Here is a 25,062-nt window from a genome sequence, read left to right on the forward strand (position 1 = left end):
GTCTGAGAGAGTATGGCACATGTATGAACTAAGTGACGACACTTATATACCGCATGTTACATGCAATCTGGTACTGCTGTTTAGCTCTGCTCTTTGGGTTAGTTTTTTAGTCTTAGCCACAATTCCACTGTACGAACTTCAGAAAAGAATAAAATCCGCCTAAGCATGTGAATATGGGGAGCAGTCTTTGAAAGGTTCTGTGCATCCACTGTCACCTCTACTGATAGGCTACCGGCCTGTTAAGAAAAAAAATCAGTTCTCTAATAGAGAAAAAAAAACCCCTAATAAAAGACATGAAAAAGCAAATCAGAGACAAGAAACAATGGCATATAAACATACATAGTTAGCTGGAAATAAAAATTATCCTGATTAATCAAGAAAACACCCAACTTTACCTAAGAGAGTATCCAAGGCAAAAAGAAGGAACCTTCCGAGGGAGACACCCGGGACTGGCCTGTGTGCGCGGTGGAACCTCATCCACTGGCGGTGTGGATGTCCATTAGCACTTCTTTTAAAGGAAGCATAGCTTGCTCACATGTTTCAATGTCTAAAGTGTACATCCTCTGGGTTCCAGCAATCTCACTCTAAGAATTTACGAGGAGGAAGTAATTTTACAAGTGCATCAAATAGGAACACGCGGGACTGTTGAATATACTTTAGCTCACAACAGTAAAAATCTCTCCCTGAAAAATAATAATGCCCTTCAACAGAGAACTGATATAACAGATATGGTGCCGCCATACAATATGCAGCCACTGGATACTATGTTGCAGAAGAATCTTAGCTGCATCAAAAGAGGCCCGCAAAATGTGAAGTGCAGAAATGGTATTATGAAATATGACACTTCTATTTCATGCGCATGCATGTGAATTCCCAAGAAGTCTGGAGGTTTGGTGATCATTTTGCTAACAATATCTATTTCTGGGTAATGGCATTAATAAAGACCTTCACTTTTCATTACTATATTACTGATTTTTCTACCAGGGGCAGCGATAAGTAATGATAACAATTCAGAGTTAAAAATTACAGAATTTTCAGACAGTTTTAAGACAGACAAATTTACAAAGCAAACGTAACAAACAGAAATTTGTTCAAGGTTTTATCCTCGGTGACAAATTCAGGACAAATCGGGAATTCCTAATTCCTGCTTTTGAAATAAATACTGACTATACTGACCTTTTCACATTAATTATAGAAAAAAAAATCTCTTAAAAATACACCACCATATTTTAGTACAAGGATTGCTTGCTTTCAAAAGAAATACAGCACTTAGTATTTTAAAACTTTATACACATAAATGAAATTAGGCCAGCTTTGTGTGTACAAACACACACACCCCTAGCCTAATTTTAACCTTAACTTTTATCAACTCAGTTGTTTATCTGGTAAAGTAGAAGAAAAGAGATTGGAAACATTTTGTTTAAGCCTCATATTTTTCCTAACCCTAAGGACTACAAATGTATTCAGAATGAAATCTCTTGGATTGACCTTGAAATACATCACAATTATTACCCCACACAAACGCCAATCACTTTACCGCGTGTGCTGAGATCGGTACCACCTCATTAAAATCACAAGAGATGAGGGGCTCACTCTTTCTTGGTTCTAGAAGTTTCTCATAAAATTTAATCAAAAGTGAATTTTGTTATTAATTCTCAGGATTACCATATAATTTTTACAGAGCAGATTTTTGTTTTCAGAATTGAATTCATTCCTCAGTGATGAGAGATGATTTATAACAACCAAGACAAAAGTAAATCATAATTATCAACTTATCCACAAACCCTAATGATAAAGAAACAGTGATAATTACTTTTTGAATTGAACTTTAAATGACTTAGACTACTTTTGCATATTACAGATATTATTTTTATGTTCTTCTTGTTTGGTTTTTGTCTGTTCCCCACAGTCATCTGGGAAGCTGGAATATGAATCATTAACAATAGCCTTGGGAGACTGTAATTGAAGCAGCTCCATTCAACCTCCCTTTACTTTCACTTGAGGAAACAACACAAAATAAATGCCCCAGAAGACAGAGGGGCCCAGACCCCAGTTTCACCACCTTCCGGCTGAGCAATAACGAGGGCTATACCGTCTTGGTTCTAACAGGTTCCAACCCACAGAAATCTCCTAGCCCTATTTACTAACCTGTAAAATGTGATGACACTTCTTATTTCATAGTTGTTGAGATTTAAATGTGAAATAATTGAAAAATTACTTTTCATTTCCTAGAAGTTTCTCAATAAATGGTAGTAATTTTTAGCAGTAGTGTTAATCATAATAAAATATAACCCAGTTATATGTAAAAGGTATACTGTAATATTTCAAATGCTGTTTTTCACTGACCTGTGTTATTTTAAATGTTTGTTTATAAACTACCAATGCTTAAAATAACAGAGAAAACCCACACGTACGTCAGTACTGTTGATTCTCTATCACATAAATGCAAAAGGAGAGTCCCTGGCTATGTACACATTCTTGCATAGCAAATCCTTGTTGCATATTCTTTAGCACACCCATTTATACTAATCAGACCCTTAGGAACCATGCAAAAAGGTCTGCTACTTCTCAACTATTGGGAGAGTTTTACCAACTCATCAAGGGTAGAAACCACGTATGTCTCTCCCCATCTTCTCCGGATATCTCTGTCTTCATGTCTCTCTCTCTTTCTCTTTCAAGCCCAAAAGCATAAGCAGTGTTTGATTTGGCCAAGCTCACCCCTGCTATGACTGCGGTATGCACCGAAACAATTAAACTGGAAACCCAGAGCTCCGGATTGTGACCATTTTTACAGTGATGGCACAAACATTTAAGAGGGTTTTGGGTTTTTTTTTTTTTTTTTTGTCCAAACCTGGGAATTTCACCACAGGACCCATTTAGAACATTGCTTTTGACTAGAGCATCCCAAGTAAAGAAAATCTCCATCCATGCGGTCTAGCAGTGGTGATGAGCACAGTCAGCTTGGTAAAATAACAGGATAAAGTTATTTGAAAACGTGGTTTTCAAAGCTGGCTCATCAAATAGAAAGAGTTTTATGATCTCTTAAAAATGTGCAGTTCACCGTAACACCATAAAAGTCCTTGAGGAAAACATTGGCAGGAAAATCTCAGACATTCCACGCAGCAACATCCTCACAGACACATCCCCTAAAGCAAGGGACATAAAGGAAAGAATAAACAAATGGGACCTCATCAAAATAAAAAGCTTCTGCATGGCTAAAGAAAACAGCACCAAATTACAAAGAGTACCAACAGTATGGGAAAACATATTTGCCAACGATACCTCAGACAAGGGCCTGATCTCCAAAATATATAAAGAACTCACTCGACTCTACTCCAGGAAGACAAACAACCCAATTAAAAAATGGGCAAAGGACTTGAACAGACACTTCTCCAAGGAGGACATACAGAGGGCCCAGAGACATATGAAAAGATGCTCAGCATCACTAGCCATCAGAGAGATGCAAATTAAAACCACAATGAGGTATCATCTCACACCAGTCAGAATGGCCAACATAAACAAATCCACAAACAAATGTTGGAGAGGATGCGGAGAAAAGGGAACCCTTGTGCACTGTTGGTGGGAATGCAGACTGGTGAGGCCACTGTGGAAAACAATATGGAATTTCCTCAGAAAACTAAAAATGGAACTGCCCTTTGACCCAGTAATTCCGCTGCTGGGATTATACCCTAAGAACACTGAAACACCAATCCAAAAGAACCTATGCACCCCAATGTTCATAGCAGCACAATTTACAATAGCCAAGTACTGGAAGCAACCGAAGTGCCCATCAGCAAACGAGTGGATCCAAAAACTATGGTATATTTACACAATGGAATTCTACGCAGCAGAGAGAAAGAAGGAGCTTATACCCTTTGCAACAGCATGGATGAAACTGGAGAGCATTATGCTAAGTGAAATAAGCCAGGAAGTGAGGGACAAGTACCATATGATCTCACCTTTAACTGGAACATAAGCAATAGAAGAAAAAAGCAAACAAAATATAACCAGAGACATTGAAGTTAAGAACAATCTAACAATAGCCAGGGCGGGGGTGGGGGGTGGGGGCGGGGATAGTGGGAAGAGGGTATTACAGGAACTACTATAAAGGACACATGGACAAAACCAAGGGGGAGGGTGGAGAGGGGGGAGGGAGGTGGGTTCACCTGGGGTGGGGTAGAGGGATGGGGAGAAAAGGCATACAACTGTAATTGCATAACAATAAAAAAAAAAAAAAAAAGGAAAAAAAAAATGTGCAGTTCAGATATTAAAATAATAGTTGATCTTTCCAAATAATCAGATAATAATAAAATTGTCAGAAAATAGTAGTTCACGGCATTAAAAAGGGCAATGGCAAATTTATTTTATTCAGATTTCTTATAGACAGAATTTGGCCCCCAAAATCCAAAGTCTAAAATAAAGCATCCCCCAAATTTGAAAGAAATGAGAAGAACTCTTTGTTTTTCATGGGGTCTGTAATTCTATACAGGTCTTTCACCTGTAAATTTGGCAAGTACCTAAAATATTGTGATTTTTAAAATAATAAAATTCATTAACATCATCTTTTAATGACATTTGTTGAAAACAACTGGTTTGTCACACAGGCATGCTGATGTGATTATGAAGCAGGAAGATTTAATAATTAACTTAAAACATATTCTCCCTTGTGGAAGGGATAAAGAGCACACTCTCGAAAACACTGTTTTTTCTATGCTGACGCTTTAGAAGTTGCAAGGTAAGAATAAATGGGACTGTATTAATAGAAAACAACAATCGCCTTTGAATTATCCATATTATCAGCCCTACTATTCAATATTTCCCATTAGCAGAATAAAACAGCCTTCAATTTTCCATTATTATTCGTTATATTCTTATTTTCTTGGGAAATGCAAAAGCCTAAGCCAGTGGCAGGGCTTTTGAACATGCAGGCTCCTGATGTCCAGCCAGACCTGCTCACTCAGACGCTGGGCACGGCCCCGAAAACACGAATATCATCACTGGACTTCAACCATTCCACGGCCCAGCCCAGCGAAGTCTGAGAACCACGGTGAGAACTTTGTTCTCAATCTTTTACGTTGACTCCTCTGCCTGAGGGACACACCACCCTCCTCTCCCACCAGCTGAAATACTCTTCTCCTCAGCAGACCTCACCTCACTTTACAGGCAATGAAGCTTCATCCTTCTCGACTGCGGAGAGGGCCTGAGCCCCTGGGTAAGAACGATTGCCTGTGCACCCACAACACTGCCTCAGGGCTGGTCAAGTGAGCACGTGAGAAGTGCTCGCTGGTAGCCTGATATGCTGCGGTCCTTCCACTACTCCTCCAACCAACCCACTTGGCCCACGTTTGCTGCGCATCTCCTAACTGTCAGGCACTGTGCCAGGCACTGGGGAAGCCACAGACACTGAGCATGCTTTGGCACACCTCTGAATCTCGGGTCTTCCTTTATGGCCTGTTCATGTATCCCTTATCTGAGATACACACGGACTTAACTCAAAACCCTCATCAATTTCGTTGGTGGCATGGGGTTAAGAAGGCAGTTATTTCATCTTCAACTGCCCAAACAACTACTTCTAAGTTCAGACCTCTTGGAGGGTAGGCAGGCGGGCAGCAGGTGCCAAGTTCTAGAGCAAGGAAACTGTGACTTGGCAGTAAAAGCGCAGACAGAATTTCAACAAAGTGAGCATCAGCAAGAGCCCATGGGCTAAAGACACCCCAATAATTTCCCATATAAACAGGAACAGGATAGTATACACCCATTTGTCTCCTTGTTTAATAAAATATATTTGCAAATACAATGCACAACAGGAAGCAACATATAAACCTGGTGTTTGAATCTTTTAAAAACTCAAAAGCATCTATTTCCATATTTCAAAGTATTTTTATGTCATCCAAAAATATTAATTGATTTTGGGAAAACTGCTAAGATTAGGACAGAAACAGAGTAAAGAGCAGCTGTGTGAATGTGAGTCAAATTGATACATAAAATTTTTTAATTCTATTTGTGCACTTTTTAAATCCAGTTTTCTACTGTGCACATAATTTGTATATTGTAGTTAATGGTGCATAAGTAAAAGTTAATGTGTTTGTTTTCAAATAATCTGTAGCTAGATTACAGTTAATAACCTATTAACTGTATTTTAAAAACCATTTTTGAAAAGAATACACTATGAATAAAAAGGAAAATACCAATATACTTACATGTCTGTGTATGTTTGCAAGATCATGGAAAAGGCATGAAAAAATACCCACCAGTTTTCATTGGTGTGTACAGGTTTGTGTTTTGTTTTTTTTTTTTTTTAAGGAAAGCATAAAACTGTAAAATACTCATGGTCCATTAAGTAAATACAGACTATAAAATTTTCTCTACAAAATAAAAGAATAATTTCAATGTGTAAAAATATAAATAAGGAAATGGACAAGAACTAGAAAGCAATATTGGAAAATTAAAACACAGTTTCAATGAAGTGATTGCATGTGGACAATTTTGGACTTTGAGGCCTGTTGGCATTTTGAATTTGGTTTTTCACCATGTATCACCAAACATAAACGGGACTGGCAATTAAACACAAAATCTATTGCTCAATGGGAAAAGCTTCTCCTCCTCTATATTTTTTGGGGGACAAAAAGCACACTATTCTTTATACCTGTGGTTCTCAACCGGGAACAATCCCCCCTCCAGAGCACACTGGGTGATCTCTGGAGCCAGTTCTGGCTTTCACAGCTGTGGGGGTGCCTCTGGCATCTTAGTAGGTAGGTGCCAGAGATGCTGTTAACGTCTGACAATATGCAAGACGGCCTCCACAACAGAGAATTACCTGTCCCCAAAGCCAACAGTGCCCAGGTTAAGAACCCTGCTATAGAAGGATCACAACAGGAGTACCCGCCCCTAAAATTAAGCCCCTCCCTGCCAAAGTTATAGAAAACACCTTTTCTGATTTACATTCTTAGAGGAACTCCCATGACAGGTGGAGGGGGGAGAACATTCCAGAAGAGCACTCGATGCACTTCTGAAGTACAAAACTTGAGATGCCTCCCCACCGCCTTCCCTTGCAGAGTAGACCTATAGTCAGGTCTTTATTTCAGGCCACATTCAAGCAAGGGCATCTTTCAGGAGGCCCACAAAGCAGCAGCAAAGAATTTGCCCTAGGAGTTAACTAAGAGAAACAGGTTTATAAACTGTCAAAATCAAGTGGCATAGTTGTTTCCAAACAGATGAACACATCTTCTGGAGACATCATCTTTATAATGAGCCTCCTATACACTAAGTGGCATGGAGGACAGAAAGATCTGGGAAGAAAGAAAAGCACAACGATCTTCATGAGAACTGTCTGCGGGAGTCGTTCTTCGGGAACCACACAAATGTGTTCTCAGTGGGAAAAAAGTTCAGTTGAAAACGAGTTCTTGCTGATAAAGGGGAGAAAAGGAAAGGGCGTGGCCTTTCCACACAGAGTCCTCCCACAGGCTGAAACCACTGGGGCGGCTGACAGTTCTTCAACATATCCCAGCCAACATTCAGTGACAATTATTGGCCTTAACGGTTACCTGACTGATTCTGCTGAAGCCAAACATACTTATTGAACAAGTTAAACAGCATCCATGCATAATGCGGGAAACTATGGCACAGGCAACACCCTTGACTCCTTGAGATCCCACATAAATCTTTATCGCTTGGTTTAATTATGCTCAACATAGCTAATATGAAATGTTTCTCCAGAATGGGGCCACATCTTATATTCGATACACAAGGAATAAGTATCTACTTGAAAAAATTACTTTAATGAAATTAAGAAATTTTTTCAAGGTGAAGAAGGTGAGGAGTAATAGTTACTTATGATTTAGTTTATCTGATCCAGAAGCAAACAGTTACAACAAAACAGGGTACTTACGGAATAAAAGTAATTTTTTTTAAAAACAAGACCTTGCTACATTTAAAGGGAAGTATAAGTTTGGAGCATCACATTGAAAAGCAATGGTTAAGTTTGAGGAATGTGAAGTCAGTAATTTGCTAACTGTGACCTTGAACAAGTCACTTAACCACTCTGGGCCTCAAGTCCCTCTTTTGTAAACAGGTTGATAGTGACCATCTCACTCTGTTTATAGGAGCATTAGATGAGCTCCTGAACATGATACCCACACGAGTTATGACTCAACAAGCACTCGCTGTAATTATTTTATTACATTAGCGTTACAATGATGGTGGGAAATGCTGGGCCCTGTACAAGAGGAGGAGGGGGGAAGAGGAGAAGGGGGAGCAGGACAAGAAGGAGAGAACATAAGACCTTGCTAAAACTGGGCAGGAGCACTATGCAAAATGCAGAGTCAGGCCTGCCTGTGGTCAGTGCGTGTCCACACAATCCTTCAGCACGCTTCCCACTTCCCGGATAACCTCCCCATTCTCCACAGTGCAAATTTTAACCTCCTCTAACCTCAACAGAGAGCGTCTCCCATGCCACGGAGAATACACAGGTCTTCCATCAGGCCGTCATTTGGACTGCTGACTATCACCCCACCCCACTCCCTGCTTTGTATTATTTGCAACCTATGCCCTTCTAAAGGACACTGTTCCTCCAAATGATACGACTCCTTCCTGCGTGCACCCTCTCCCCACTTCGCTTCAGATCCAAACTTTTCAAGTGCAGTTTAAACCACTAAAACTCTGCTTGCTACACTTACTAATGAGCTCCCGTTACCATTTCTGGGAGACAAGTCTCAGGACTTAATTTCAGGTGGTCACTGTAGCACCTCTCTGACAAGGACAGCAATCCTGAGATGTGCTAAATTAAAAGACAGCAGGCCGGAGAGGGATAGAAAGGGGCTGTTAGATGATTAAAAGCTGGGGGCCAGCTGACAAGACTGCTCACATTCCTGGATGTACACTGGAGCTTCGGGTCAACACCCAAGTGGCCACGAGCCGGCCACACAGTGGGCCCCTGCAGCCCACTCGCGCGTGGACTTCAGGACTGTTGCCTGCAACCAACCCAAAAGCAGTGACCATTTCTTCCTTACAGACGGTGCTCCTGGCATAAAACTGCCCAGGCTTCACCTTATCTCAACCCCCACACCTTACGTGTAACCGATGTAAGTCCTTTCAAAACCACTCACATCTTTCTTCTCTAAAGCCTAATGCGTGAGACGCGCTCCTCAGCTCCAGGATGGCGGACACATTGCTTTTCCACTTAGTGCTGCTGCTGGTGGTTCAGGCTTCACGCCCCATGCCTGGTTCTTTACGGCCTAATACAAAAGGGCTTTCAGCTGTGCAAGTGAGGTTTTTTTTGGTTGGTTTGTTTTTTAATATGACACGGCTGACCATTTCTCTCTTTTTTAAACTCTCTGGTGTCTCAGCTCTGAAGACATTATCATCTGAAGGTTCTCCTAATAACTCTCTGACTTCTGCTTAGCCACTTATTAATCTCCTTAGCAGACTCCTTTTTAGGGTCCCACTACTTAAATTGCAGTGCTCTCAGAACTCCGCTTTCAGCTGTCTTCTCACTTTCCCTTTTTAATTGTATCCATTCATAGTTATAAGTAGTACCACTTACGTGCTGACGTGCCTAAGTTCATCTCTCTAGCCATGGCTACTTACTTAGCTCTAGACCTATAGTTTCCAATCACCTACTGGTTATCTCCCTTCGGGGTTTCCATACGTTCCGAAAAGTCAACATTTCGCAGATTGCCCACCCCTACCTTCTCAATTCGGCTGTTCTTTCTTTTCTATGCATCAATAAATGACACCGTGAGGAAGCTGGTATTCACCACGTCTTGTCACTTCTACGTTATGAACACCCTTATTCTATGTCCTCCCCTTGCCATCCCCGTGTTAGTTCATGAACCCTTCCTGGATTTTTGTGGTGGGTTTCCACTGCATCTCCCAACCTTAGGTCACATTCCACTTCAATCCACCCTCCGCACTTCAGACGCATCTTCCTGAAGTATGAATCTGTTCCTGCAGTTCTCCTGTGGGCATCCTTTCCTGGGTCTCCACAGCCTTGGGAACTAACATGAAACTCTTCAGCAAGCCACTAAAAATCGTCTTCAAAATCTGATCGCCACCTATGACCTCAGTATCAACTCTTACCACCTCCTCATGCCGACTCCCAACTCCAGCCATTTTAAATGATGTGAAAATCTGTAACCCCATTTGTTTGTCCTGTGTCGTCTTCTCCTACATGCCACCCTGCCGTGTGGAACACACACCACAGACCTGTAACTCCCACTTTCACTGACCCGATTTCTATGCAATACCTCAGTACTCCATACTCTCAATGTTCTCCGTACACCTCCTCTTTCAAAGCACGTGTGATCCCACACTGCCATTCTTTCTACATTTGTTGGTTTAAACAGTAAATGCTTTGACATTAGGACCGCGATTCGATGCTCTGCTTCTCCACGCAAAGGGGACAGCATTGAGTGAGTAACAACAAATGACTGCCACAGAAATAGACACTTCTCCCAATATTTGTGGCCTTCACCAGCAGTCAAACACCCAGCCAACCACTGCACGGTCAAAACCACGTGGGAGAGAGACAGTACACGTGTCTTTGCGCATTTCATGAACATAAATCAGGGGGACAGAATCTAGGAGTGAGCAAGTCACAGAGAAAGCCATAGGGGACACAGACCACTGGCTACCCCACTGGATGCTCAGGAAAAGTTTCAGGGGAAAGATAAGACTCACACTAAGTATAAGAACAGCAGAAGCCTGCAGCAGAACTAACAATAGCGAACTTCTCTATGCTAAGTTTCACGAGGTCAGGGAGTATGTTGGTGGTGTTCACTGCTCCGTTCTTAAGGCCAAGCACTTGGCTGGCTCACGGTAGCCACGAAATAAGTATTTCTGTTGAACTGAATTTTCAACTTTGCAGCTGGTTAAGCAAACATCTGGGTGTTTGTTTGTTTGTTTGTTTGTTTTTTTAGAGGCAGTACTTTCCTCCATTCACCATTCCATAAAAAGGTAATTTGTGTTCATATTTACTAGAGCTCTTTCCTCAAAAGTGAAATACTGCTTCACTCTTTGGATGGCAAATGTGTTGTTTCAAGACGGAGAAGAATCTGCTTCAAATGAAGTGAAAGCTATTTCAGTGCAGAATCCTCAGAGCCAATTTTGGATCTTAAAACGCACTTTTCATCAAGAATCTTAACAAAAAGATTCCTGCCAGTTTAACCAAGACATCTAAAAATATGCCATTCTAAAGCCAAGCTTTCTGCTCAGGAGCATTCTAATTGACATCACGTTCTTCCAAAGATGTTCCATTGAGCCAACCTGAGTCACATGACCGAGTCAGATGCCATTATCACCCTCCTGAGTAAGAACTCAGGACGGCACATCATTTAGTATTTCTGCCTTTTCCTTAGTCCGTGCTGATTTTCCAAGTTCTTCTACACTTTCTCTGTACCCACCAGAGTGATTACATAATAAACCAAACCAGAGACACATGTTACTTTGAGTTGGAAATCAACTTAGCATGTCCGCTCTCATTTCAAACATAAGGGGACCGAGACACAGTCATGCACATCACTGGCCCAACCTTGCTTAGGGTTGGAGTGGACACTGAGTCTCCCGAGTGACAGACAGCCTGGTGTTCAGTCTTCTACACAGGCCACATTCATGTAACCCGATGCCTTCCACATACATCATTATGTTAATTCTGTCACCTGAGACAGGTAAAATGGGACCACTGTTCCCCTTTACCAGGGGAGTCATTCCCTCAAGATGACCAAACAGCAGCAGCAGGGACAGCATCCCAGACTCCCGACTCAGTTCAGGCTTTTTCTAGCATTGTCATCTATCAGGATCACCACACTGATACAGGCCTTTTTCTTTTGGTACAAATGAATCAACAACAGTTTAAAGGGTCTGGTGCCGACCATTCCTCAAAGGAAGATTTGCCACAACAGAAGAAAGTTGCAATGACCAGAGGTTTCAGGCCACAAAGAATAATAAGGCAGAAACACGTGTGTTAACCAATTTTGAGGTTTCTCTTAAATAATCCATCAGCCTTTCTTTCGGAACTGAATCTAATCAACATATCCCAATCCTTTTAGATCTGTATATGAGGGCAAAATGCTACAAACGTCTTGCTGTATTTAGACACCAGTGACAGAATTTCCCATCTGTTGCTTCAAATCAAATAACCATATTTAAATAAAATAGCATACATCACAAAATTTTTCTTTGAAAGATTAATTTAAAGGCAAGAAGAGTGCTAGCTGAAATAAGTGTATTTGCCAAGTCTAAAAGTGCCCGCACAAGTCCACACGTGTTGGCACTAAGCTAAGAAAGGAATCTGGGTTTTAAACACTTGCTTCTAATCAGGAAGGCCGCGCTGCTGTCCTATTTACAACCTGCCATTTGTTTTTACACTTTCAACATCCCATGATCTTTCAGCAACAGTAAATAACTTTAAGAGATGACACCTCGCTTTCGCTGGGTCTATATTTTGACTAGCAAGTCTTGGCATTGTGTTCCATTCAGATACCTCTCCAAAATGCTGCATACAGGTAAAAAAAAAAAAAAAAATGAACAAAACTTAACAAGAAAAAAAAATCCTGTTCTTAACAATTTGGAATGTAATACATCTAAGTTCTTGGTTAATCTATTCAGCAACTTCTAATCATTCATCACTGTCTCTGGATTCTACATATTTCTTAATTTTTCTCTAAAGCCCATGTTAGTGACACTGTAAAGGGAGAGGTGGTTAAAATGAAATTGGGGAGGAGAAAGGAGCATAAATAAATCAAAATGCAAAAGAGAGGATTCTAATTCAATCACACTGGGGCACACTGAACCACACCTAACAACACAATTTAGCTTCAAGTATCTGGGATTTAGGAGGTACCAACATTAGGACATTTAAAAAAAAATTTATGGTAAAACTCAAAATATACACTGATGAAAAAAGTCTAGAATCCCACAAAGGTAGATATTTGTATATCTGAGAAATTAGTTTCCTAAAAAAGAAATATTCTCTACCCATATAAGATTTTCAAAATGTGTGGGAAATCTGAGGTTCCGAATCACCAAATATTGCCTTTAGTCTGTATCCTACGTGGTAAAAACTTACCCACCAATTAGAAAACAAGAATGTACAAGTCATGAAAACATTACTGAAATAGCTGAATATTGCCTCCCGAAGTCATTAGATGTTTCAGAATCTTTCGGACAGTGCATAGAGGAACAAGGCTGGTATTCTGAGCTTCCTCTTTATTTGCATTCTGGGAATACGAAAACATGTGTGATTGAGAGCAAATGCACTGCAGAGCGCTTGGGCTCGAGTTAGGAAGTGTCCTGTCCTTAGAGTCCTGATGGCTGGCTTAGATGTGTTTTGCATTAGACCTTCTGCACAACAACCTCTTCTTTAATAGTGCATTCCGTTTGTAGGCAGAACCAGGCCACAACAAAATCTTCTGAGGAATGTGCTTTGTGACATCAGAATTCAAAGTAACACTGTAATGTTACACTCAAATGTGGCCTTTCTAGGGAAACTTTTCCAAAGGGGAAAAGTTCAAAACACAAAGTAGAGAAGTCACAAGTAAGTGGGGGTATCTGGGACAGACACTTGTCTTTGTCTTGTATGTCTGCAGTGCCCCAGCATGGGCAGCAGGGGGCGCACCTGCATGAAGCTATCCCCCACAAGTGTTTCCCAGTTGGGAACACCGAGGATTTTTTTTTTTTTTTTTTTTTTAAAGCACTTGCCTCAAGTCCAGGGAGGTAGCCACTCAGGAGTGCTGCTATCCACAAATGATACAAGCGTAGGATAGAAGGTGAGTAACAGTGCAGAAATAATCAGAGAGGATACGTGAGTCTGAGCCTGGCTTTTGAAAACAAGGGTGGCCAATTTTTATTTTACTTTTCTGGTGGCAGGGGTGCTTAAAGGAGTTGGGTGGGGAGCTTGCCCTTAGGAGTATAAAGGACATCTCTGAAAGCAACAAGTGGACATGAGTACACCCTGGGAATTTATTCAGCCTCTTTTCAACAGTTCAGTTTGTAGGTAATATTCTCTTTTAAATGTTAAATCAAAACCTTCCTCTCTTCACCTGACTCCACCCCAAGCCCAGAATATCATTTGATGAACCCGATTTCCATCTGAACCTTAGGAAATGTGGCTTCTGCAGGGGGTCTCCTGCATGTGGCTGTGTTTGCATGTGAATGAGTGATGCATTTTACTTGCTGTAAGCCAAGTCCCAAGTGCTTGAACCAAGCTGGTAAAATCCCTAGGGACCAGAAAGAGCAGGCTCTGAAGCCACAAACACAGTGAGTTCCAAACCAAAATTCCCTGCCTTTGCCCCCACTTCGTACACATACTCACACACACTCCACCCCCACTGGCTGGCTCCATTCCCCTCCCTATCCCCGATGGAGGTCTGTGGACACACGGCCAGAAACCTCAGTACTCACCATATTAACTTCAGAAACCATATCGATGCTGGCAATGTCAATATTCATTCCCACAGCCACGGGAGGACCTGCAAACCAAGATGGCCAGCCACGTGATTTCTCAGAACTTCATTCATTCTTAGCAAGAGTTGCGCCCCGGGAATGGGACACTCTGTTCCAAGTCCCTCCCCACTGCTCACCCTCAAATTCTTCCAGTCCCTGCTCCTTTTTAAAAAGGGTGCAGGAGCTGCTCTAGGAAATGCTGCACTGAATATGCACACACGTGTCCTGATGGGTGAGGGATTCCAGCCCTGTCTACATATGCAGATGTCTCAGCAGGAGAACACACACAACTCACAAAAGCACAAGAATGTTCTAGCCCAAGGGAATTTTATATGTTGCGTTGAAACCTTCCTCCTCATTCACCCCCACAGCTTCTGTGTGCAGGTTTTTAACTCTCTGAGCTTCAGAAGACTCCAAAGCAAAATTAAGTGGGCATATCACGGTTTCCAAGGCTGCAGAGAGAGAGGTCCCTGGCCCTTCACCCCACTAAGCTCCAAGCCCCTCGATCCTCCCCTCCCCCCACTCCACTACCCCGTGCAATGAGGCTTCCAGGACTGGATAATATCCAGACACCAGCCACTTTAAACTGTGGTCAGAACTCTTCCAAAGTAGGCGGGCACAGGGGGTTAATGTCACTTTTCAATCGACAGCACATCTTGTCCTCAAAAATGTTCATGACAGCCTTCATTAAGCCAGGTTCTCCGGGTATACCATTAACTAAATTTAAGAGGTTTGTATCTGAACAAGGCAAAGACAGTGAAGCAATGGATTTATAACAGTGAAGCCGAAGGACAGTTATCACCAGTACCCACAAAGAGGGTCTCTGAATACCCACGGGAAGATCTAAGTGCGAGTAACAAATCGGCTTAAGTTTGGGTCAGTTTCTCAATACGGTAACACAGAGACACACTCGGTACAGCACATTCTCCCGGATGAGGGAGAGGGAAGAGACAGTGAACACAGAGCTCAAAGACAGCTTAGGCAATAGCTGGGCTGTGTCTGATTTTCCAAGGCAACCCAATTACCTCCAAAATCTGGTCTCAGACGAATGTCATAGCCTTTCAGGAGTCTATCCACCGTCTCTTTGACCAGTGACATATTACTAGGATCATTGACACTGAAGAGAGAAGAGACAATAAACAGGCATTAGCAAGGCAGCCGGCACCGCGTCTTCGGCATCTATGTGATCCTCACTACAGATCCCGGTTTACAGAGGTAGGCAGGCTGAGCCCTTCAAAGTGAGAAAGGAAAAAGAGGAAAGGTGGGCACACTTACCTCTGCGCACAGACAGCGGCGATGATCAAGGGAAAGGGCCAAATCCCAAAGTAGCCCTTTTTCCGGACTCTCCACATCCCTTTAGTTTTTGATGGGATTGAGGGTTTCACTGGAGAGAGGAGATCCAACTTAGTCTGCCCAGTGCAGTAATTCTAATGGGACGCGCATGCGCACGGCGTACCAAAACATCAAAGGGGCAGCAGCGGCTGCCTGGGACCTAGCAGATTTTCTCGCTAAGAAAAAAAAAATAAAAATAAAATTAAAGGGGAAAAGGGAAATACACATATGTGTATAATACATACATATTTGAACGCTATAAAAGAGTCGCCCCACAAGAGGACCCAGAGTGAAAATCTTTGTTGTCCTTTCCTTCAGACAAAAACAACCGGAGTGGCTGGTAAGTTTCGGTAGTTGCGGGAGGCGGTATTGCACCTCCCGGGCTTTGGCTGTGTGTGTGTGTGTGTGTGTGTGTGTGTGTGTGTCCTTTTAAATATGCAAAACCAGATTAGAAATTTAGGGGACAGCAGGTGTGGAGTGCGAGCGGAAGATGGTGCCTGGGAGACCACTCTGGTCTCAGCGAGCAGACGGGGAGAAGAGTTTGAACTTTATTTCCTTGGAGAATAGCATCCCCTGCCTGGGGTGAGCGGGGAGCTGGAGGTGGGGGGTGCGCCGTGGGGGGAGGGAGGGAATAAACCAATGGGCGGAGTGCTGAGCAATCCATTGGATTTGGGGCTCGGTGGAGAATAAAAAAGACACCCAAAATTATAAAGGAAGACAGAAAAAGAGAAGAGGAATAAAATGCTGCCTGGTCTTTTCTCGGAGTCGAGGAGCAAGCTTTTCTTCACTACTCACGAGCGATTTCTTTCTCCTGCTGCTCACCCTTTGCCCCCCAGTCCCCGAGAAGAAAACCTCGGGGTCCCGGTTTCTCGCCGTGTGACGTGCCTGACCCGCTAGTCCAGATTATTTATAGCAGAAGGAGGGGGTGGCGAGGGGAGCAGAGAGGCAACGCTGCCTCTCCAGGTTTCGGTCTGCTTCTGCAGTGGGAAATTAATAAGTAGGGAGGGTGGGGTTTGAAGAGGGGTGATGGGATGTGGAAGGAGTTGGGGGTGCACGAGGCCAGTGCCCTAACGAGAGTGCGAGGGGCGCAAGGGCTTGGGCGGCGGCAAGGTGCAGGGAGGGCAGGTGGTGGAGTGGAACGCGCCTGGCGGGCCCCCACGCCCTCTCAGGACACGCGCACGCGCGCACGTGCAGCCACACTCCCCAGCCCGCACCCGCCCCTCCTTACCTCGCGGGCGTGCGCTCGCCGCCCACTGCTGCTGCGGGCGGGGCTGGTGCCCCCTGGTTTTAGCCCCAGCCGGGAGGGACACACGGCTGTTCAGGGGCTGTGCCTCGGGGTTCCAAAAGCCAAGAGCCTCCTTAGAATGCAGGCAAAATGAGGAAGGGGTTCAGGGACCGCCCCAGGAACCACGTTCTCCCGTGGTCTCCACGACACCTGTCTTCTCTCCCTTTCCCGGGGCCAGGAGGGACTCGCACACCCCAAAGCTGCCTCTTCCCTCCCGCCTGAGGCTGGATTGGGTGGGCTGAGGCCAACGAGACCCAGAGGAAACGGAGAGTGCGCTCGGGGGCTAGAATGGGAGGGAGATAATTGGTGGGAGAAGGCTTTTCACAGCCCGAGGTACAGAGACGTGCTGCAGGCGCCCCGAGACGTCTCCAGGCTCCGGGCTGCTGCACCGCCTGAAGGAGCTGGGACGAACGGCTTTCCGGGCACTCCCGAGTTTATCTTGGACAGGGGTGCAGGAGGTGGAGGGCAGATGCTCCCGCAACGCTCCCCGCCCCGCCCCCCACTCCTTGAAAAGTCTGAGGTCTAACCTACATTCTGGACCCAAAGCTTAACTTCTAACTCCTCCTCCTTCGAATCATCCTTACCATTAACTGAGCGCCTACTATGTGAAAGGAGTGCTTCATTAATTCCTACAACAATTCTAGTTCAGCCATCACCTCAGTTTCCCTATATTATGGATTTAGAAATTGGCACGTTGAAGCAAAGGAACTTGCCCAAGGTCAACCGGTGTTTACAAACGGAACCAAGACTGAAGGCCAATGGCTGGTTTCCTAACCACTAGGCTAGACAGCCTTGACTCCCAGGTCCCTGACCGGCCGACTGCAGCGGTTCTCCAAGAAGGAGCCCTCGGAGGCTGCAAGAGAAACGGGGGGCGCGCTATGCACCAGGGTAGCCCGCTGGAGTCTGGAGAGAGAAGGGGACATCTGCGCCTGGGATAGGCGGCAGGGGGCTGGGGTTGCTCGGCAGGCTGGCAGTTCTGCAGCCACCGGGACTCCTGAGGTCTGCACGTGCCCCATTTACTTCTTGACCACACGATTCCGTGGCTCACTCTGGGCAGCGAGGGAATGACTCCAAGAGAAGTGTGGAGGGCTGTGAGGCGGGAGGCCTGCAGCTCCCCAGGGCTGGAGAGAGAGCAGGAAGGGGAGAGCTGTGTGCCTTCACTGGTTAAGGGAGCGTCTGCACGAGAGACAGGTAGAACATCCCCGTAAACAGTGCGCATGCATCTCAGCCCAGTGTTCTTCAGGGCTGCAAGGCACATAGGAGTCTATCCAAAGATACACACGCACACACACACACACACACACGCGGGGGGTGCAGAATTAAAATCTGTAGCTCTCCTATCTGTAATCCTTTAAATTACTTGGGTTGAAAATTACGGAAATCAAACTGCATACCAATGGCGGAGGAAAATTGGCAATTCCCTCCCCCCCCATACACAATGGAAGTCTGTTACACAAGCTGACCATATTGGAGAGAAAACAAAGTTTAGATTGCTAACGTTATACCCAGAGGATTTCTTAGTCTGAACCCTAGGTAAACCAAGGTAAAGCCCTGGAAATCTCTTCCTCTGGACAACACCTCAAACGGGATCTTCCTTCTGACTGGTAGTTATCTGGTGGCACCGCCTGCACTGCCTGCCCCTCGGTACTTATGCTTACTTCAGTTTAGGTTGAAAGACCAAAATTCAGTAAAAAGAACAAAACCACAAATGCTGTCATCCACTGAAAATAATAATGGTGACGGCCCAGGAACTAGAGGCCTAACTCTGAGCTCACATTTCAGTTTAAATACTTAGTAACCTTTGTGACTTGGGCAGGTCACTTAACACTCTCCAAGCCTTAGTTTCCTCTTCTTTAAAAATGAAAATAATCATAGTACCTTCTCCATTTGATTGCTGTAGAATGACAGATATATGCATAGCATTTGGCATGTGATTAATAAATATTAGCCTTTTTTAATGCACGAGGCATAACGAATGGACAGGAAAGCAAACAAGGTTTAGTAACATTAATCTATAAAGAGTGAGCAGACATAAGTTTGGTGCAATTATCACAGATTAGCCTGAGAAGAGAGGAGCATCAAGGAAATTAAGGTAAGGTTAAGAAGAAAATGTATCCAAGACCCAAGCAGCAATCAAAGGAGAAAAGATAAAAGATTACGTATTTTCTTTATGTGCTAACATCTCCAGGATATCTCTTACCAATAGCGGAAACTGATGTCATTAAAAGAGAGATTCCTACTAGTTTTGAAACCCGATGTCAACTTATACCTACAGCGGGCCCTTCGTGTACAGCAGACTCAACACCAGGGCATCTCTCTGGAAGACAGCTGATCACGCTGCTAGGAATATGAAAATGTGAACAAAAATGTGCAAGAGAGGGCACTGCTGGAAACTGGAGATGTGTCAGTTGTTAGAAAGCATCCTCCACGATCCCAGAAATACAATGAGAAGCCACCATGCAGGTACTTTTAAGAGATCATGATTCAGTTTGATATCAGGTATTGTGATCCCTCCTGCTTTGTTCTTCTTCCTCAAAATTGCTGCAGCTATTCAGGGTCGTTTATGGTTCCATATAAATTTCTGAAATGTTTGTTCTATATCTGTAAAATATGTCATGGGTACTCTAATAGGGTTTGCATTGAATCTATAAATTGCTTTGGGTAGTATGGCCATTTTGATGATGTTAATTCTTCCAATCCATGAGCATGGTACATGCTTTCAAACTGTATTACAAGGCCACTGTAATCAAAACAGCCTGGTACTGGCATAAAAACAGGCACATAGACCAATGGAACAGAACAGAGAGCCCAGAAATAAACTCAAGCCTTTACGGTCAATTAATATTTGACAAAGGAGGCAGGAGCATAAAATGGAGCAAAAACAGCCTCTTCAACAGATGGTGTTGGGAGATCTGGACAGCTACGTGCAAAAAAATGAAACTCAATCACCAACTTACACCACACACAAAAATAAACTCAAGATGGATAAAAGACTTAAATATAAGTCGTAACACCATAAAAATCCTAGAGGAAAATATTGGCAGGAAGATCTCAGACATTCCACGCAGCAACATCCTCACAGACACATCCCCTAAAGCAAGGGACATAAAGGAAAGAATAAACAAATGGGACCTCATCAAAATAAAAAGCTTCTTGAGGGCTAAAGAAAACAGCGCCAAATTACAAAGAGAACCAACAGTATGGGAAAACATATTTGCTAATGATACCTCAGACAAGGGCCTGATCTCCAAAATATATAAAGAACTCACATGACTCCACTCCAGGAAGACAAACAACCCAATTAAAAAATGGGCAAAGGACTTGAACAGACACTTCTCCAAGGAGGACATACAGAGGGCCCAGAGACATATGAAAAGATGCTCAGCATCACTAGCCATCAGAGAGATGCAAATTAAAACCACAATGAGGTACCATCTCACACCAGTCAGAGTGGCCAACATAAACAAATCCACAAAGAAATGTTGGAGAGGATGCGGAGAAAAGGGAACCCTAGTGCACTGTTGGTGGGAATGCAGACTGGTGAGGCCACTGTGGAAAACAGAATGGAATTTCCTGAGAAAACTAAAAATGGAACTGCCCTTTGACCCAACAATTCCGCTGCTGGGATTATACCCTAAGAACCCTGAAACACAAATCCAAAAGAGCCCATGCACCCCAATGTTCATAGCAGCGCAATTTACAATAGCAAGTACTGGAAGCAACCTAAGTGCCCATCAGCAAATGAGTGGATCCAAAAACTATGGTATATTTACACAATGGAATTCTATGCAGCAGAGAGAAAGAAGGAGCTTATACCCTTTGCAACAGCATGGATGGAACTGGAGAGCATTATGCTAAGTGAAATAAGCCAGGTGGTGAGGGACAAATACCATATGATGTCACCTTTAACTGGAACATAATAAATAGAAGAAAAAAAAAGGAAACAAAATATAACCAGAGACATTGAAGTTAAGAACAATCTAACAATGGACAGGGGGGAGTGGGGAGGGGACAGTGAGGACAGGGGATTACAGGAACTACTATAAAGGACACATGGACCAAATCAAGGGGGAGGGTGGAGGTGGGGGAGGGAGGGGGGTTTGGCTGGGGTGGGGTGGAGGGATGGGGAGAAAAGGCACACAACTGTAATTGAATAACAATAAAAAATTAAAAAGAGATCATGATTCAAAATCATCTCTGAGTGTGAAGCATAAAGTATAAATGCCAAGTAAAAGCCACCTCTGGCCATGTGCTATTAATCTTTGCTCTAGTATTCACTCATTCATTCAGTAAATATATGTTGGGCACTTACTCTATGTCAGACATTTTTTTATAGGCACTTGGGTGATGTGTTGAAAAGGCAGATGTGGTCCTTAACCACTTGCAGCTTGCACTGCAGAGTGGGAAAGAGCCATTACAGGAGTAATAACAGATGTAGCATGCATTGTCAAATGGGGATAAATAGGACATTAGGAATCCATAATTGGTGCAAATAACTCAGTTTGAGGATTTGGATAGAGCTTGCCTGATGAAGTGATTCTTCAATTAAGATTTGAAAGACAAGTAAGCCTGATGAAAAGTTGGGTGAAGAAGCCTGCAGGAAGAAGAAATAAGATGTGCAAATATCCTGGGCCAGAAGAGGATGGTGTGATGAAGAATGAGGGAGAGCAGTAAGACTACAGGACAAGGATAAGAGAAGCTTTAAGAAGGATGTGGTTGGAAAGCTGAACAGGAGCAATTTGGGATCATTGATCTGTTGAGGAAGAGGAGTGCCAAGATAAGATTTAATCACCCTGGAGGAAGTGGTAGTGGCTGGAGAGGATCTGGAATCCTCAGGAATCCAGGTGACAGGTGACTGTGGTCTGAATTAGGAGAGTGGCCCTGAGGCTGGAGAGCAGTGGCTGGAATTATGTGGGAGAACCGTGGCCAAACTCTGTGACAGATGGGATGGGGGAATGAGCAAGAAGAATTCAAGGATGACTCATACATTCCTGGTTTGCACAGCCAGTGGAGGTGGCAGAATAAAGTCGATGGGGATGACACATAGAGTTTGGGTCATGGTAACTTTAAGGTACTTATCCAGGCTGGCCATTTAGGGTGCACTGGACGTTCTGGTACAGGCGCCTGAAGCTCAGAACGGAGGGGTGAGTTGGGGCCAATACCTAATTTTCATGTTCCATCTTGATTCTTAATTTCTCTTATCTGCTGTAATTTTTCTCTTTGGAATGCATTACTATTTAACACATTTTCTTTTCCCCATTGTAATGCTATTATCTTCTTGCATAGAATGAAAGCTCAAAATAAAACAGATTCTCATCTGCTTTGCTAACTGCTGTCTTCCAGTCCCTTGTGCCCAAAGTAGAAACCTAATATATATGCTTTAATGAATGAGTGTATATTGGAGGATCCCGAGGATGTAAATAACTGAGATAATGGGAGCATATCAGACTTACCCAGGGAGGAAGAACAGAATAAGAAGACTGGAGGGTTTAGAAGAGAATTTTCTGAAGGACAATGACAGCCATCTGAAGAGTCAAATCAGGACTGGCCCACAGGTGGGAGGAAGACTCCTGCCGTGTAATCAAAGCCAAGGAAAGAGGCCATTCTGATAAGGAAGGACTAGTCAACAGTTTTAAATCCTTAAAAATGTTAAAACGTTTTGAATAGCTATTACATGCTCATGGTATAAAATCTAAAATGTAAGTTACTCTGTCCCTCTGCCACCCCAATTCCCTCCCTAGAAACCAAGGTGACTCTGTTGGGAGGGGTGTCAGAGGGTACTCCTTACCGGAGCCGCTGGCCTGTGGAAGTATGGGGAGTATGGGAAGTACCCACAGCGGCTGAGCCATCTTCCCCAACTGGCTTCACCGCTGAGGATGATTTTGGCAGGGGGTTCTCATGGAACGTAGGTTACCTATTTAACGTTTTAAATCTTTTAAACATTTGTATTTATTATTCTTTTAAAAAATGAATAATGGATCTCTTAGCTTTGAATATTGATTGGGGTGTTTTTAAATAATGTGCAGAAATTTTTGTAATAATGAAGAATAGGGAGAAAGTCAGAAATAGTATGTAGAAATAAAATACATGCCTATTACTTTTCAAACATACAATAGCACAAACTTACAAATTACTAATGAAGTGTTGTCAGGTATGCAGCTTCCTGGATGCACTGCAATATACAAATAAGAACCATTTTAAAATAACCTCTCCATATAACTTACATGTGAATGCACCTTTATTTTTATGTGCTAAGGAATATTTTTCCATTTGCTAGTCAAAAATGCATTTTATTTATTTGTCTGCAAACACTGCCTTCACAGACACTGGAAAATAAAATTACTCCTAAATGACTATAAATTCCAAATCATGGGCTCATGGCTCGGTGAGGTTTAACTCTGCTGAATTCGAAATGTGAATTCTATACCCCCTGAGTCCTGGCTGTCTCTCCTGTAGCAGGCGACACTACCATTAAAACTGAGTTTCCATAAACGCTTGACCACAGTAAGTCTGATGACATACAAATCAATTTAACTTTTTAACTAAAAAGTAACATGTAATAATAATAAAATAATACCAAAATGTCAGATGCTGTTCCAGATGCTTTATATAGAGTGCATTGACATAATTAATCCATTATATATATAATATATATATATACACACCTATGAAATTTAACTACTCTTATCCCCATTTTATATATGAGGACACAGAAGCAGAGGTTAAATAACTAAAATATTACACATTTTATAAGAAAATATGAAATGACTCAGGTCCTCCTAAAAACTGTGTGACTTAATAAAACTCTTCTCGATTTATCTCCTCTACAGTTCTCCACTTATCTCAGCCACTGAGTTAACATAACAGAAATAAAGTTTTACTCCAAAGCATCTCTGAACCTAACAGAGATTGGATTGAACAATCACATGACCAGCAGGAACTGTTGCGTGGTGTTACTGGGCACCTTTCGAAGGAATATATATACCTTTTAGCACCGCCTCAAATTAATCGATCTTTGAAAATACGGAAAAGCGCCTTAAATACAAAATGAAATTACTGATGCTCTAAATCGAGGTAAAATTGTTAGATGAGGACATTACTAGGCTCCGACACCATGGGGACTCTAATCATATTTACGCACAGTCTCAGCAGTAATGAAACACCAGACCCCTTCTGTTAGGAAAGATTGGAATGGGAGAAAATTCCTTTTTACCGACTGCTTCTCAAGACCTGAAGGGGAGAAGAGGTGTGCCTTATCAATACAAATACACGAGCAAAACAGATGGACAAGCGGTGACATTGGAAGTCCTAAGGAATCATTTCTACAGTCTCTTGCCAGTTGGTGTCTTAGGGATGGCCACTGAGAGATGGCCAAGGATAGGTAAGCCAATGTGTAAAATAAAGTTTTCCAAAACGTGAGTCACATGCGTCCGAGTCCTTTCCTACACACCTCTGCCAGAGCTATTTATCTACTCTATGCACGAGCCACAAGAGCCTCAGCTTTACAAGCATTTTGAGGGCCTATAAAAATGTAGGAATTTTCAAAGATGTACATATTGGCTCCACATTTAAAAAGCAAACTGTAATGTCAAAATTAGTTAATGTTTAATTAAAGGCCTATAAAATGTAATACTATGTCTATAATTGCACACGTTTCAATTTTATATGGGGCGGGTACGTTTTCATCTGCTTTATACTATGTCTGACGGCCTGCAAACATTAGAGGACTCGGCGTATGAAAGTATCAAAAAGCACCAGCTGTCTCCATCCTCACTGGAAGCTGATCTCTCCCTACTCCTATGCATCTAAAACCAGTTGTAGCATCTTCCTTCTCGTTTTTGTTTTGTTAAACCCCCCTCTGCAAACATCTCCATTTGCTAATTCTACAAGGGGCTTTTACTCTTATTTTTATTATTCCCCAAGCACAGTGCATTTACCTAATTTGATGGAGGCACTCAGCGATGGATAAATTATAACTGAAATGTTCAGTCACAGCTAATGTTTAT

General features: G+C 42.9%; 1 protein-coding gene across 2 annotated transcripts in view; it reads right to left on the bottom strand.

The window, feature by feature from the left end:
- GABRB2 (gamma-aminobutyric acid type A receptor subunit beta2) overlaps positions 1-15,939 on the bottom strand; it is a 182,818-nt gene extending 166,879 nt beyond the window's left edge. For both annotated transcript variants that reach the window (XM_024576962.3, XM_053927247.1), the window contains exons 1-3: positions 15,715-15,939; positions 15,465-15,556; positions 14,398-14,465 (exon numbers count right to left, since the gene is read on the bottom strand). In XM_024576962.3, the coding sequence (XP_024432730.1) occupies positions 14,398-14,465; positions 15,465-15,556; positions 15,715-15,791 (237 nt within the window). In that variant the 5' untranslated portion in view covers positions 15,792-15,939. The remainder of the gene's footprint in view (positions 1-14,397; positions 14,466-15,464; positions 15,557-15,714) is intronic.
- Between the last annotated feature and the right edge of the window lie 9,123 nt (positions 15,940-25,062).

Source organism: Desmodus rotundus, chromosome 6 (assembly GCF_022682495.2).
Source record: "Desmodus rotundus isolate HL8 chromosome 6, HLdesRot8A.1, whole genome shotgun sequence".
Taxonomy (NCBI): domain Eukaryota; kingdom Metazoa; phylum Chordata; class Mammalia; order Chiroptera; family Phyllostomidae; genus Desmodus; species Desmodus rotundus.